This window comes from Harpia harpyja, chromosome 6 (genome assembly GCF_026419915.1).
Source record: "Harpia harpyja isolate bHarHar1 chromosome 6, bHarHar1 primary haplotype, whole genome shotgun sequence".
Taxonomy (NCBI): domain Eukaryota; kingdom Metazoa; phylum Chordata; class Aves; order Accipitriformes; family Accipitridae; genus Harpia; species Harpia harpyja.
Genome location: NC_068945.1, coordinates 4,130,683 through 4,147,535, shown reverse-complemented (window position 1 = coordinate 4,147,535; position 16,853 = coordinate 4,130,683). Strand labels below are relative to the sequence as shown.

General features: G+C 41.9%; 1 protein-coding gene across 2 annotated transcripts in view; it reads left to right on the top strand.

Annotated features, from left to right (window-relative positions):
* The window catches only part of LRP6 (LDL receptor related protein 6), a 125,260-nt gene extending 117,730 nt beyond the window's left edge, over nt 1-7,530 (top strand). For both annotated transcript variants that reach the window (XM_052789669.1, XM_052789668.1), the window contains exons 19-23: nt 368-478; nt 2,318-2,548; nt 3,793-3,929; nt 5,126-5,223; nt 7,023-7,530. In XM_052789669.1, coding sequence (XP_052645629.1) covers nt 368-478; nt 2,318-2,548; nt 3,793-3,929; nt 5,126-5,223; nt 7,023-7,314 — 869 coding nt within the window. In that variant the 3' untranslated portion in view covers nt 7,315-7,530. The remainder of the gene's footprint in view (nt 1-367; nt 479-2,317; nt 2,549-3,792; nt 3,930-5,125; nt 5,224-7,022) is intronic.
* The last annotated feature ends 9,323 nt before the right edge of the window (nt 7,531-16,853 follow it).

Genomic DNA, 16,853 nt, shown 5'->3' with positions numbered 1-16,853 from the left:
AGATTCTTATAGTAATTTTGCAATAACCATGTCCTGGGATAAGTGCCTGTGTTCTCAGTGGCCTTCTGCTTCTGAGTTATTTTAGTCAAGGTACTTTTGTCTTGTAGTGTCCTTATTGTAAATAAGCAGTAAGGACCAGGTACCCACTGTGCAATATCCTCAACAGAACACTGAATCACTTTTTCTGCATGGTTGGCATGAGGGACTTTGAGTGCCACTGGCTACTTTAAGAAATGAAGCTAACAGCAGGCAAAGCTCTCCCAAGATACTCCTGAATGTATGCTTTGGTGTCTTGTGTTCTTAAACATTTTAAAGAGTAGAAGTCTTTGATACTGACTCTTGGTGTGTGTGGGGGTTCTCTTTCCAGTGCTTTGTTTAACCGATCAGTTCCGCTGTGCCAGTGGGCAGTGCATCGGGAAAAGCAAGAAATGTGATCACAACCTGGACTGCAGTGACAGCTCAGATGAGCAAGGGTGCTGTAAGTGTAAAACCTGAGACTAGAGATTTGATTGCAGCATCCAAAATTTGTTTCTTACCTTCTCTGAGTTAGATTTTATTCTGCCAACCAGACTGAATTAATTGTTACCCAAATGAATGCTCCTGTTGATAACTGCTGTCATGCAATTAATGCACAATGTGGTAGAATACAAATAACAAAAATAACTAGTATTCTGAACGAGTAGTCTCTGAGGCAGAGCAGGCTAGTAATTTTTCCACTTACCTTTTTAAACTTTTAAAAGAAATAAAAGGGTTGTTTTACTATAATCTGTTAGTATGCTGAGTTGGTGCAGTGTTAATCTTCCTAGCAGCATGAGGCTTTTATATACAACTGCTCTGCTTCATGGTTTTCTCATGCAGAGAATTAATAGCAGGTGCTTTTAGAATCAGAGGAGCACTCTGTAGAGTAAACCTTCTAAAATTTCCTTTGTATCTTGAAAAGATGTAATTCTGAGCTTGATTTATGATTTGTAACATGTGATATCCCCTACCTTGAAATCTCCAGGGCTCGGCAAGAAAACCACTGCCTTTAAAATTCCAACTTGAAAGTTCATTTTCACTGTTGGTGCTTTAAAAGAAAGAGTAAATAGGGACATCTCTTCTTCTGTTAGAGATCCATATATCGCGGTTGACACACACATAACTTGAAAATGCAAAGCCAAAGTTGGACCCTTGATCTTAAGAAGGAGTAATAGGAGATGTTCTGTCATGCTGCCAAGTTATTAGTGACATTATCACAGACATGTATAGTTATCTGCATTATAGTTCATATATTTTCTGGTTTGGTAACAGAGGATGGAAAATTAGCCCACCCAGAGTAAGATTGCAGTTGTCACTGTCCCTCTTCCAGTATGATCAGAAGTCTGTTTACTTATCTCTGTAGACTGTGACAAGCTGGTTAAAGTGTGGGTTTGGTGTTCAGGGAGAAGAAAATGTGTTGAGGAAAAGACTTGCAGTAATGGATAAGATGTAAAACACTGACTAGAACAGGAAAATACTTTAAAGTCTGCTTTTCTTGTCAAATTCATGAAGCAGAGGCAGGGGGTTGCCAGTTATTCCCAGAAATGTCATTGCTTAGAATTGGTATTGTAGGGAAAGCCACTCATTTTGACTAGTTGAATAATCATTTCAGATACAGATTCCTCGTAAGGATGGCACCTCTAAAGCTGGTGCTCAGCTATATCTAACCATCAGTGTGGGTCAGATGTGGAGTAGGTTAGGTAGTTTAATAAATAGCAGGAAACCCAAAATTCATCATTGGTGCATAACCTCTACTGTTCAGCGTAAGTGAATGTCTCACAGTTGAGAAAAGGGAGTGCCAATCTGTTATGTTGAGTGATAACCTAGGTGCTTATGTGATGAGGTAACATGGAAAGTAGTTGTCATTGTCTTCAATAACAAGAAAAAGCATAACTGGAGTCCCCCGCACAGTGCTATCTAAAGTCATGGCTGCAGGTCTTGTTCATCAGTTTCAAAGGATAGCCCTGCCTGTCAGCATGAAGCAAGATCAGGACCTTGTTCATCAACCCCCCTGCACATGCATGTACTGTTCGTTTCCTGTCACTTGTGATTCAAAAACCTCTCTGCATGTGTGGAGGTCATCTTGTGCACAGGAAGCCCTTATGGACACTCCGAGTCTTTAAACAGACCTGTCCCAGTGCCTGTTTGTTCCTCCCGTACATTAATTTGAAATCTGTTGTCTGCCTACAGAAGAGGAGGCTTTTATTTTTCCTGTGTGGAAAGATGTCAGGAAAGCTGATGTTGGTACATGAAGCTGTTGGATTAACTTACACTGTCTGATTTTCCTTTTTCCTTTTAGACACAACGGAGGAGCCTGCACCACAGCCCAACAACACAATAGGCTCCATCATTGGTGTGATCCTTACAGTTTTTGTTGTTGGAGCGATGTACTTCATCTGTCAGAGGGTGCTGTGCCCACGCATGAAGGGAGATGGGGAAACAATGACCAATGATTATGTGGTGCACGGACCAGCCTCTGTACCTCTTGGTTATGTGCCTCACCCAAGCTCTTTGTCAGGGTCTCTTCCCGGTGAGTAAATGGTGTGATCCTTGTCCTGCTCTTTGGCACCACGTAGTTGTAGCTGAGGATACTCTGCATGTATGCATGGGAGATGTCTGTTCCGGATGCATACTTCTTCGAAGCTGTTGGAAGCCAGGACTGTCAAGGCTTGTTGCCATCCTTCTTTATAACAATGAACTGCTATTTTACCGATGCTATTCACGAGCATTTAGATACTTAGCAGAACCATAAGCTCAAATAGATACACATACCGTGGGAGTTCTCTTCTTTTGCTACCAATCCTCTTTTTGGACTGTTACAGCATCAACAAGGTGTCATGACAGTACAGGGTGAAGTTACACAGAGTTATATTCATGGGACTTTCAACATTATGTAATTATTCTTGTTAGATTTGTAGAATGGGTTTGTATGCTTATGAAACTTCTTGTAAAGTCTGTAATGACCAGCAATAACTGTGGTCTCAGCTTATTTCATTTGACGATGAAGTTTTCGACAGCAATACAAGCACATGATGCTGCTGCTGTTTAAAAAGTAAGACTTGACTGCAATGTTGCACTTCATTTATATGCATTGCTTCTGTACATATTGATTAAATACATACTTGTGGCTTTGGATCCAGCAGGTTCCAGTCAGAACACAGAGGTTCTGTGAAGCTGTTACAGGGTTAAAATAATGCACCAAATTTCCTTGCCTTCTGTAATAACCTGCTTTCATAAAGAGAGTCTTTGAGCAAAATTTTCACCATTATTTCGAGCACAGCGGCATACCTCTCCGTTTCCCGCTTGGACTCTCTGCCACCATGCTTCAGTCCAGTAGCAAAAGCTCTCTTAATGGTGTGGAAATGAAAGAACACAAACCCTCTATTCTCTCGGACAAATTTCAGTTGCTCAGTTGAGGTGGTCAGAGTCGGTTTCATGTTTTATTCTGAGGCATAGAAATAGTGCCTGAATGCCTGTTCCCTCAAGTCTTTTCCAGCCGTTCAAGTGAAAGAAATCTGTTTCTCTTCACACAGCTCTAGTATAGCCCAGTGCCAAGCCCTGCAGTTGAGTAGCTGATACACAAAACCAACATGTTTATTCCCTGACATTCTTTATTCCAGTTGTCCATCAAGGAGCACTGAATTTGCTCTTAATACCAAGAAGATTAATTTTGGTTTTAGGAGTTGCGCTTATAGTTTTGTTTTGTTTTTTTAAGCTTTCTTTTCTCTGTTTGCCTCAAAGAATTGAATACTGATATACATCTTTGTTCTTCAGGGATGTCTCGAGGTAAATCTGTGATCAGCTCCCTCAGTATTATGGGAGGGAGCAGCGGGCCACCCTATGACAGGGCCCATGTCACTGGAGCCTCTTCCAGTAGTTCTTCAAGTACCAAAGGCACTTACTTTCCTCCAGTAAGTCATTCTATTATTCATAGACCTTTAATAACTTTCAGGGAAGTGCCAGTGTCTTTCTGAGGATAATTAATTGACAGATGAATGTTTTGTTTTAAATTTCTAGCCCAATAAACTTGTTTGAATATGGAGTAAGTGATTTTGAAAGGGAAGGGAGAGGAGGTTGTCTTTTTCCAAAACAGTATAGGAATTTTCTGTTAACTTTAAAAAGTTGTGAGAGTGCCCAGTGCCAGTAAAAGATGTTAGATTGAACATCAGGGGAGATGAAAAAATCCATATAAATGTTGAGCAGCTCTGGCAGGGCAATCTCCTTTCATTACACTCTACCATGTGCCTCTGGAGGTAAAACTATGGTTGATTCTGTATAGACCTGTCGAGGAATTAAAATGAAGTTTTGTGTCATGTGTCTTGCAAGTGACAGATAAATAAACGGCTTGCAACTCCATAGCATTCCTCTAGTCACAAGTGGGTAGTGTGCTGCACTAGATGCTATATAAAAGTTGGTACCAGCCCTAGAGGGCTCCCTGTCTCTTTACTGCTAGCATCAGTGGTGGTTGTTTTAGATACTTTTGTATGAAGTCCACCAAGCCACTGTCGGGTGTTAAAGAGTTATGTACTTGGTCAGTGCAGGCTGAAATCTTCAACTGTCTGTTTTCAGTTCTGAGAATCAGCCCATCATGTTATATCTTTAAATTAATCAAAATACTGTTTATGCAGTAAGGGCATGCCTATATAGGGAAGAAATGCTTGCCTCGGACAGCATGCTGCAAATATTATAAACAGCATAATACTTGGGGACTACAGCTAGCAGGAGCAGCCATCTGCCAGTTTGCCTAGGGCAGTGCTATCCCTAGTGACAATCTAGTATTGAACAGCTAGCTTCAACTTTACTTTTCAGCACTGGGTATGTCAAAATAGCAACATCAGTCAGCGTTTTTTGAGAAGAGCTTAGTAATAGCTTCTGTGGAAATGGTAACAAGCAGCATTTCCAATGTCTGTTAAAGAACTGGGGAATAAACAGTAGAAAAATCCTTTTTGTTGGGGGGGGTACACATGCAGTTCTTAACTTAAGGTTTGTATTAAACAGTACTAAAAAGAAAATCTATAAACTGATGTTTTCTTAAGTCTCCTTCATATCTTTTTTTTTTTAACTGTGGCTTTTTTCTTTTTTTTTTTTTTTTTTTCCCCCCCCTTAGATTTTGAACCCACCACCATCACCAGCTACTGAACGTTCACATTATACCATGGAATTCGGTTATTCTTCAAACAGCCCGTCCACTCATAGATCCTACAGGTAATTACTATTACAATAGCTTCTGTCAGGATCAAAGCAGTTAGTGGAAAAAATGCAGAATAAAGACAGCCTCTGCTCCATAAGAATTGCAATCAAAGGCCCTAATTTTGCAAGCACTAAAACAGGTGCTTAAATGGGTTCACGTGTATCATGTCACTGAAGCGTGTGTGTAAGTGCAGCACTGTTTGAGGTAAACTGTACAGTAAGTGGGTTGGTGGTACACCTCTCGGGTATATTGCTTTAGGGGGAGTGACAACACTCATCACAAAATTAGCTAAATGCCAAAAGGATCCTGGTACCATGATAACTGAGCCAAAAATACTTACCCTGGAGTGAACCCTGCCTTTTTTTAGGCTTCTGTCATAAATAATTTGCCATGTAATCATCAGAAACGATAGGCAAACACCACGTGGAGGAAGATTGGCAATATAGAGGCTAGTAAGTCAGAAGTAACATTAATATTATGGCCGAGGTAAAACACATAAATTCTAGTTTGCCATATTAAGGGTTAATATCTGAAAAAAGTTGCTAACCTTTTGCTTATTTTCTCTGACTAATATTTATGGGCACACAAGCTTTATCTCTGTTTCCTTGAATGTATCTTTCTTACCTTCCCTGTAAGATGCTAGAGTACATTACCATTTTTTAAATAGTTACCAAAAATAAAGAGACACCTACTACCCAAGGGTGTAAAGGTTCCCCTCCCAAATCACTAGTAGATCTGGTCAATGAGAAGAGAGCACTGTATTTGTCTATTTGAAAGAAATGCCTCCCTAACACAGAGCCTTTGGGGGCTTTTGGATAATGAGGTCTCTGGGGCTGAAAAGACATCTCTTCTCCATTAGCAGAAAATATGGCCTCTGTTGTGCAGAAGGTCAGACCAGATGTTTATAATGATCCCTTGCAGCCATATGAAAAATCTTTTAAAATGATGAGTAATCTTCTAATGAAAGAAACCCAAATTTTGGCACCAGCATGAATCATGCTGATCGTTCGTTAGCTGATGTGACTTTTAGTATTATAAATGGTATTAGGGATATAGCATAGGGTTGAATGCTTTCTGAATGCTCCCCCACCCAAAAATAAACGCTGGCCTTGCTGCTTCTGATCTTCCCGTCTTTCCTAACGTTGTGACTTGAATATAGAGGAGCTGCCTCCCCAGCTGCCCCGAACAACTGACTGCGGTGCTGGTAATTGTAGCTACCAAGCACCTCCCTTTCATTTGTTTTCTTTAAACTGTCTTGGGCTCGTTTTAAAAGATGTTTTGTGGTAGCAGCCTTTGGGAATTCCATCCCAGTTACTGCTCTGGCAAGCAATTCTCCTGACTGCTATGAATGTGCCAGGCAATTTTCAGTCTCCCTGACTGGGCTTGGAAGTTTGTACCCATAGATTGCATAATGGGAACAGAATATCTTCTCCATATAATTGCCACACAGCTAATTCCATGCGCCCCCCACCGTGCTCTTCCTGCCCCACTGCCTTCGGAGCAACCTTTTCTACCTCAAGTAAGTCCTTAGGGAGCCTGTTGTCTGTAGGTAATTAATAATCAGCATCCCTTTCACTAGTTGCTATAATTTGCCTGACGCTGTAGTGCAAAGGCGGGCCTTCTGCAGGGGAGTTAGCGAGTTTGTGGTGTAAGAGAAAGAAGAGCGTGATGCTGTGTGTCTACTGCAGAGAGGTCGACCCGCTCTCCATTTCCACCTTGACTTACCTGCTGCTCGCTTGTTCGTGGATGCGTCACCTGAAATGCACCGTCTTTCTATATGCTGATGCTTTTCCCATATATCTCCCTGCTGCAGCTACAGGCCTTACAGCTACCGGCATTTTGCACCTCCCACGACGCCCTGCAGCACGGATGTCTGTGACAGTGACTATGCCCCCAGCCGAAGGGTCACGGCAGCGACGGCCAAGGGCTATACCAGTGACTTGAACTATGATTCAGAGCCCGTCCCCCCGCCGCCCACTCCACGCAGCCAGTACCTGTCGGCGGAGGAGAACTACGAAAGCTGCCCGCCTTCCCCGTACACAGAGCGGAGCTACTCTCACCATCTCTACCCGCCACCGCCGTCCCCCTGCACGGACTCCTCATGAGGGGTAGCCCCCCCACCCCGTTATCTGCCTCTGCCGTGAAAGTGTAAATACAAAATGTTCTACTGGGGAGGGGGGAGGGAGCTCTCGGCGAAGGATGAGGTAGGACAGTGTACAGTTAAATGTTATTAAATGGGGTGGAGGAATACTGAAGATATTTGTACAGAAGAAAAAAAAAAAGGATATTTATATATTTTCTTAAACAGCAACTGCTGCTTGTGCCATAAGAAGAAAAATTTTTGTATAAAAGAACCCAGACATTTGTACAAAAAGTTTTTATTTTTGCAAATGGAACACAAAAACATGCCTTAATCCAGTGAAGTGACTGAGCACATAAGGAAATGGAAGGACCGGGATGTGTTACTTGTCCAGTGAGGCGAGATGTGGGGTTTGTCAATACCAAAAATGTTTAAAAGTAACTAATAATAAAGAAGTCCGTCTCAGAGCAGCATACCATAGATACTTGGAAGTAGCCAAATAACCTCTATGTTAACTACGGAGGGCCAGCAACTAAAGTTAAACTTGAAAACGCAGTCAGGACAGATATTAACCTTACACAAAGGGCTTTGTTTTCTACAGGAATACAGCAATCGTAGCAGTGAATCCAGAAAAATAATCACACACTTTTTTAAATGAATACACCTCTGGTTTATCTTAATGCATTTACCAAACTAGAGCGTTTAGAGTTCTCTCCTTGCTTCTGGAATTTCAATGATTTCTGGGTATATTTTGAAGTTTGCTTTTTTCTCCTGTTTAGCTTTTCCCATCTCTTCTGCATCCTTTCTTCCTGCCCGTGTCACTTTAAGTCATATCCTTATTTAAAGTACTGCTAGAACTTGGCTGCTGTAAATTCTTTTTTTTCTCCTAATTAGCCTTGTCATGCAGTGAGTACCATGCTATACGTTACCTTCTTCATTTTGCCAACACGGTAGGATTCTGTTTTGTACCAGGTCAGTACGATTTTCACGTAATTGACAAGGGTAATATGCATATACCTGAATGATTTTTAGTCCCTTAAAAAAGAAAAACTTATTTTGACCTAGTGCCCACAAAACGTCAGATATTTTTATACCGCATATAATATAGACAGCATATTTATAAATTTAACCATGGATTGTTAGTTTTACTGTAAATGAATAATATATCCTTGCAGTACTTTCAGTGTATATTAATATCACAGTATACAAATCATATATATAAATATATATATATTATTTTTTCCTAGTAAGGAAGCATTTAACTTTCAGTGGAGCAACTGTCCATAAAAAAAATAGATGTTTTGATCATTGGAAGGGGTTCCCGTGCTGTATTAACTGCTCATGATTTCTTGTGTTAGGTAAAGCCAGTTTTTCTCAGTATGATTTTTGACATACCTCCTCTTTTGCGTGGTGTGAGTTTAATACTTTAGTATTAACCGCTGTGAATGTCAAATTTTAAGATATTCTTAACCAAACCATTTTATATTCGCATCTCTATTTTTGTATATTATCATATTTAGCCCCTTCTCCTGTCGGCCTCACTGTGGTGATTTTGACAGGAGAGTATATAATCAAGTGAAAACATTATTTGTGTAGGTTGAGGGGCAACCTAGGATATTATTAACACCTCTTCGACTCCAGTGCAGTGTTTTGAATTTGCTTTGACTGTAGTGGAGCTCGCAGTATACCTGATCTTAGATAGCATTATGCATTTGCACCTTCTGTTGACATCAAATCTGTTGAAGGTGCTCGATGCCTTCAAAGGCTGGCCCTCTGAGTCTTCTTTCTAAAAACAAAGGTACTGAGGAGCTTCTGCCTCCTAGCCTTTGGGCATAGTATGGGTGTAGCAACTCTTCAGAGGTGCTATTTGGGTTTTATTGTTCTCTGTTGCTTGTTTCGCAGCCAGTTTCAACTAAAAGAGAAATGATCTGAAAATGTGGCATGGGCTTTAATTCATGCTGTTGACAGAATTAGCGACAAGTAATTCTTACTAGTGCTGCCGCTCATCTGGAGTACTGGAGTCTCACTTGGTTTTGGCTCCAAGGAAAACCATGGCATTGGGATTCCAGCTGTAATAAAGGGTCTTTCTAGGAGTCCAAGATACCTGAGGAAACTTTAAAAAGCCTTGGTGGTCTCCAGGCTATTGCAGTTGATCTCTGGATCTGGCATACTAAGGTTTTTTGCCCAGCTTCATTCTAGGTATCTAGGAATCGTGGTAGCTGTTCTTCTGGCTCTTCCTTGCTGGTGAAGAAGTTTGTTTGTGTTCTCCAGCGGGATGGATGTTGAGGAGAGGGTATTGTGAACTATAAGGGAACTCAAAACCATTTATATGAAGGGGGGGAGGGCAGGTGTGTCGGGGCGGTGGGTGTTGAGGCTGGCACGCCGATGAGAATTAGAAACTTCTCTGTTGTTTACATTTTTTCATGTGCAGCATTCCGTGTGGGGTTCACATGTGGAAACTTGCACTAATGAACTCAGAAGAATATTGCATTGTTGTATCTCAGTCCAAGTGCTTGTACTGCGATGGCAATGGTCTCTTCTTGCAAAATACTTTTTTCAGTGTGCCAATTTCTGTTTGAAAAACTGTAAGGTGGTTGAGCTTAAGGAGTGGTATCCTCTTTCTGGTGTGGTTGGCCTGCCTCAGTGAGCCTTCCTCTTGGAGGGGACTTCTTGCAGGTAAATTCGTTAAGTGTGTTAATTACAGCAAGAGTATTTTAGGAGAAAAATGTTCTCTGCATATGGATCGTGTTGCCTGCCTTCTGTGCTAGTTTACATCCATGCATAACTCAACTGAAGTCAATGGGGTGGACATATAATTCAATGTAGGATTTGATCAAGTCTTTTTGATACATGTGTTTCAGTTTGTGCATCAGATAATTTTGAGTGATCTGCTTCTGGGAGTTTCACGTGAAGAGGGAGAAAGTAGACAGACTATGTTTTTCCACTGAAGATGACCAGCATAGAGAGCAGGCTGTTTCTCATCTGGACTAACCAAAGAATTTATTTAGTGGGAAGCTGTGATCTGCCTTTGCAAGTACATGTATTTTTCCAGTAAACGTAGAGCAAAATTTTGAAAGAATTGATGATCTGTGAAGTTCCTCTTGGGAAGATCTCCAAATTACAAAAGCATTGATGCAAGTAGTATGCACACCTGCCGCATTCCCAGTGGATAAACTATAGACTGAACATGGAGACTGAACAGTTTCTCTCTGTTCGTCTCTGCCACTGAGCCAGCCCTGATTCATATTCTCTTCTTCCCTCAGTGAGGATCATGTTTTCTCCCACTTCTCAAATGGACTGAGATATTAGGACTGTAGGAGATCGCTAAAGTGGGTTTGTATCATTAGCGTGGAGGTAGTCTCATTGATGTCAAAGAAACTGCTCTTTGTCTTTTAAGCTAAGCACAAATGTCCTTATCTTACAGCATCGGGTACATACACAGGGAGGCACTAACACAAGTACTTATTGTGCACTTTCTCCTCTATGTAGATCATGGGAAGTCTTCATAGCTGGCTGTTTGGTGATGGAAATAGCTGGCATGCTCAATCAGGAAAGGAACAGTCCTTTATAGTTTTAAAAAAAAAAAGGACGTTACAGCATAATTTGTTGAAAACTAACCTTTGCCTGTTGAACAGGAGCTTGGCACGTTTAAATGGCAACATTAATGAGACCTAATCTTGCCTTTTAAAATCATACCTGCCATGTCATACTGCAAGCATTTCATACCTTCCTAAGGAGCACTCCTCATTTCTCCACTGCTTTTGGATACCAAGATATTTATTTGAAAAGAACTTAGATACGATAAATGGAACATGCACATAGCATTTGCATTTGAAATAAAGAATGGTTTCCATGAATATAAATTCATGCAACCTATGCGTATACATTAAATGAAATATTTACAATAATGCAAAATATGCAAATGAGCCAGTTGATATCAAAGGATTCATTTTGCTGTGAGTTGTAACTTTCAGTATTGTAAATTCCAGATTACTGCCATAACATTTTCCCCCCACGTGCGTGTACAAGTATATGTACGCAGGTATACGTATCTTTGATAATGTGAATTTACCCAAAGCTAGTAATTTTCTCTCTTGTGCGTACGCGTTCACACGGCCCCATTAGCAGATTCAGTCTCTCTGCCTTTGAGGGCTAATGCAGGATGCTGTCCTGCTGTCTTGTGTAAGCTGGACTTCTTTTGGCCAGGTTGTAGGACAGACAACAGAATACTTACTACTTTAAACCCTAATAGTTAATGCTCTGTCTTACCAGACATTTTTTTATACTGTTCCCCTACTTTTTGAGTTAATTTTGCAGATGAGTAAAATTCTTCTGTTTCCTGTAGGCACATAAAAATCAATCAGTTGTAGTCCTAGTGTAATTATGAAGAAAATTCCACCCAAACTGCTTTACACAGCAGGTGCTACAATCCACTGCAAGTGAAGGTGCGTGCAGAAAATCCCTATTTATTGCACTAACGGGCTTTGGTGGTGTTCTGGTCTCCAGTTGTGCATTGCATCTCTATTATAGCCCATTATCTAGAAATGGCTGGATTGGTGAGTCTAAAGCACAGATTCATTTGTTTTACTTTAAAGCAGTTAAGCCTGTGCTAAGTTGAAGAAAAGGCCACTGTCTTGAATATTGAGTATTTCCATTCCTTACTGCTTGGCAAATCTCCTTGAATTAATTGATTACCACCATTCTGGGGGGAGCTGCTTGAACTATAGAACTCCCTGGTCACGCATGCTGTTGCATCGAATGACTTCTTCAAAATATCTCTTAAGAAGTAATCAATCGCTTTTTTCCTGACATTTTTGTCTTGAGCGGGTTTGTCACACAATATTGTTACAGACAGAATCTGCTTTTGAACGTGTACTGTGCATGTAGCAGATTACTTATTATTTCTACAACAAAAAAATAGCTGGTTCATTGGGTGCAAAAATAATTTGAACATTGTTATTCAGAAATTGCTTTCTTAGCCATGAGATCTTTTTAATTGCGTTTGGGTGGGTTTATAGCCTGAAAATTAACCTTTCACTTAATTGGCAGGTGACAGATAACACCTTGAAAGTAAGTTCGGAATGACCTAATAGCTTGGAAATGGCTGGAAAACATTCCATTTCTTTCTAAAAGAAGTCAAATAAAATATAGTAGTTACCAAAATGGGCAATTTTCTTTCCTTTCCATCTTTAAAAAGGGCAGCTCAGTGGATGATGCCAGCATAGCATTTTATAGGGACTGGGTGATCTACTCCAAAACTGTGCAGGGCAGGGTAAGTAAACTGTCCATATTCGATTTGGGCCACAGATTGTCTTAGTAGCGCAAAGCGTGATTGTTATGATGAAACTATTGGAGAGCAGTCTCGTTCCCTTCTTCTACATGAATAAGGAGCGACTTTGAAGTCCTGATTAAAATGGCTGTAGCCTTAAGCCAGGCAGTTAAGAGTCGGGGAGGAAAAATGAAAGTGTCTTTTTGTAAAGAGGATACCACCAGGCTTAAGCTGAACTAGCCTTGTTTGCAAGTGAAGGATCTGGTGCTGCTTTCAGATTTTTTAATCTTGTTTTTGTTTTTTGTTTTGTTTGTTCCTTTTTGTAAGCTTTAATCACTGTTTGTCATTGTCTTAAAGCCAGCTGGTGTCTCTTGTTCATCAACTTTGGTACGACGGTGCTTTGCAAGGATGTATTTATATTATAATGACCAACATTTGGTCAGCCCTATTCACTCATTCACTAACTTTTTTTTTTGTAAAATAAAGTGCTTTACTTGTAACGTGTATATAAACCTTGTACAAAAATCCTTTCCAATTATTACTATAAACTGAGTTGTAACAAATGAAATGTTGATTTTTATAATAAAACTAAGAGTGAAAAGGAGAGGTACTCCTCATTTTATTTTGGCATCTGGAGGACAGGTAATTAAAGGTAAAAGTCCATGTGCATCTTTTGCTCTCCATAAAAGCCAGAAAGTGCTCAGTTTCCTGATGCTGTAGGCAGACTCTGCAAACATTGATGCATTTGCCTGAAACACATCGTTGACTTCAAGCAGTTCTGTTGATTTCCTTTATTCTGCAATGCAACTGGATACATTTTAAAGCCAAAAGTCTCCATTATTGATCACTTAGATTGGTTTATAGGATAATACAAACCAGACAGTTTTACCAAATAAATCCTTATCAGACTAGAGATGCCTGGTGATTATTTTGGAGACTGCTGATCTTTCAATCTGTATCGAAACGTTTGCAAAGAGTGAAGTGTTTAAAATGTGAAATTCCCCCACCGCCCTATCCTATTGCTGTAACAAGTAATTGGGTGGGAAGCAATTCTGAATTTACAAGCTCAGCACAGGAATTCCCGCTCCACTTGCATCCACTGGTTGTGGAAAAAAGTATGGCTTTGTATTAGTGTGCATGTGGCTATACTAAGATTCTTCTACAGCTCAAGTTTTTCTACATGGAGGCATGGACAAGACACATATCACTGCCCATGTCAGTAAAACAGGGCCTACATTTATCAGTCTCACAAAATGTTGTAAAAATAAATGCTACGCGTTCTCAGCTAGTGCGCTGTGCTTATTTTATTTCAAGGTACTATATTTATTCTACCTTGGAAAAATGAGCCGTTAGTCTGAAGCTGCTGGGTGCTCCGTTTTTCTCTAAAAATGCCAGTTGTGAATTGCTGCTGGGCTACAAAAGGCTCACCTGCTCTTTTTCTTTGGGTTTTTTTTTTTTTTTTGTGAACAATGGTGGCTACCTTTTCTACACAGTCTGTGCAGTTGTCATACAGTAGAAGTTTGTGTACAGCATTCATATTGTTTTGGATTCCCTGAATCTTGGTCTTTTCCAGATACAGCTGTTAAGCATCAGGGTGCATCTCAAATGCCGTTCTTCAAAGTGCATACCAGAGAGGTGGTATGGAGGGACACCACAAAGAGCAGGATCAGCCCTGTCAATGAGCCACTTGAGTTAAATCTTTAAAAAAAACCAACCTCTTTAGAGGGAGAGTGTAGCTCAGGAAACAGAAGTAAGTTGTGTTTCAGCTGCAGCTCCACCATGTGTCTTGTCTGTGCCAGTTATCAAGGCCTCCAGAGATGGCAGAGCTGCTGAAATCGTGTCTACCAGGCACCAAAGGGCAGCAGGCATAGTAAGGGACCCTAGGGTATTTTCCATCATTCAAAAAAATATTCCTTGCGTGTCTGAGAAAAGACCACTTGGAAGTCTGAAAAGAATTTATTTCCTTCACGTGATTCTGTCTTTCCTTGCATGTGTGCACACAAGCAGAGGTGATGGCGAGCGCTGGAATCCTGCCATTCATTTTATACTAGAGGAGGGATAATACACTGCATCTTCGCTTTGGTATTGGGAAGAACCCTTCATTAAGAGCATAAAAATGAGATTTTTTTTTTTTTTTTTTTTTTCCTTTGCATCTGCCAGTATTGGCAGCACTTCCCTAAGAAGGTGAGAATGTGAAATCACATGCTTGTTCCTGGAGGGGAACTGCTGGACATGTTTAACCTGTTTTCACGGAGATTTTGCAGCTAGCTGAGAAACCTCTGCATGGGAATCAAGGTATGTTTGGTAGAACTGCCTACTGAAAAGCAGGTATCTGACAAGGGGAAGTTTCACCTTGTATCAAATGTGCTATGTGTGGCAGCTATTCCTGCATCCCTTTTCCTGGTGCATCAGGTTGGGAACATAAGATACAAGTTGCTGGGCTTAGTGACTTTTTTAAAAGTAAAACAATAACAACAACAACAAACTCATTTCTTCTGTAGAAACTATGTGTCTGGGTAAATAAGCTTTACCTTGCCCTTGATCACCACAAGATCCATGATGGCAGCTAAATGCAAATTCCCTGTTTATAGGAAGGATTGGGAGCTGCCGGCCCTCTCCTGCTTGCACGCTCTGTTGCATAAAGAAACTGCGTAGTAGGAAAGGTCTGCTGCCTGGGTTACCTGCCTTGATGTGTGGCACGGCAGTGATCTCACCACAGCTTTGCTTTCACAGCAAGATACCTTTTTCATGAGTTTAAGGGGAATGCTCTGCAGAAACGATGACGTTTGCTTCTCTGAGGATGTGTAAAGGATATCGTTCAGGTCTGAGGATACGGAAGGATTTCGTGTGGTAAGTGTTTTCTGTTTGTCAGTGTTGCCAAAATTGTTAGCCCTGTCTCCTTGCCAAGAAACCAGTAAGCACCTTGACCTGCAGAGGACTTGGCTGGAGAGAAACACCTAAGTGACCCACCACCAAGCTCCCCTGCATTGCCCTGAGCAACGCGTTTCAAACCACTGATGATCCCTGCTGGTGGTTTCCCAAATAAAGGGCTACAGGTGGCTCTCATGGCTACGGGGGTGCCGGGAGCCTGTGGTAAAGCATCCGGCTGTCCCAGGAGGAAAGCCCAACAGCATTCCCCTGCAGCTCAAGTGCCGTGAGAGCTGCTCCCGGTTTCCTGGGCCAGTTGCCCACGCAGGGAAAGAGTAGTAGGAAAACATTGCACATCAGAGATGGGCAGAGAGGACCGATGCGGCTGGAAGGACTGTGGGGAGAAAGGAGAGGTGCAAGGAGGGTGTAGTGCTTGTGCTCCGGGCTCCTCGTTCCTCTCCGAGGATGTGCATGGAGGGGAATTAGGAAAGCAGAGCATAAAAAAAGATGAATATAGGATGCAGGGTGTATGGTAGGAAGGGTCCTGGAAGCCTGTGGCAATAAGAAGAAAGGATAACGTTATGGGTGGCTCTCTGAAGTCACTCAGGAGCATGGCGACGGCTCCTCAGCATTGGTGTAAGAGCAACGTGCCTGGCTGGTGTGGCAGGGACCCCAGGGGGACCAACCTGGCAAGGGTGGAGAAAAGGAACAGGTTGGGCAGTTCAGGGCAAAGAGCCAGAGGAGTCTGGCAGAAAAGCAGGGAGTCCTGTGTTTCCTGCACCCTGTCTGTGCTAGGAATAAAATAGTCTTTAAGGGGTCTGACTCCTGTGGGGCCAGACAAGATCAGTTAAGGAGGGAGCAGAAGGGACAATCTGAGAGGCCTCTCCTGCCATCCCAGCCACAGCCCCAGTACTCTAGCAAGGAGGAGAGAACGAATGTGGGAGAACAGGACACGTAAACACCTCCCCTGTCCTTGCCAACCCCCCATCTTGGTATGGGATGAGAGTGGGGAAGAAAGGGCATGCTGAAGTAGCCAAGAGCATTCCCTTGCATTCGCACCCACAGGAAAAAAAAAAAAAAGGTGGGAATAAAGAAGTGAGAGGGGAGTCACTGGCTGCGAGGCAGAGGGTGGGGGAGGAAGATGCCGGGGCTGACCAGGTCCGGGCACTGGATACGGCCTTGCAGAGACCGTGGCCAGCATGAGCCGTTTGCTGATTTTGTGACCTTGGAGGTGTGCTCAGTTTCTGCCTGCCTCCATTTGGTCTTGAAAGCGGGAAAAGTAAACACTCCTGAAACAAAGAGGCTCTTCTGAAGCGAAGCCAGAGAAACCCCGGTGCCGCTGGTTCCCCTGCCTCACCTGGCAAAGGTACCGGTAGGCAGGGGAGCAGGGAAAGACAGTGCTTCATGGCTGGGGGGGCCAGTGGCGA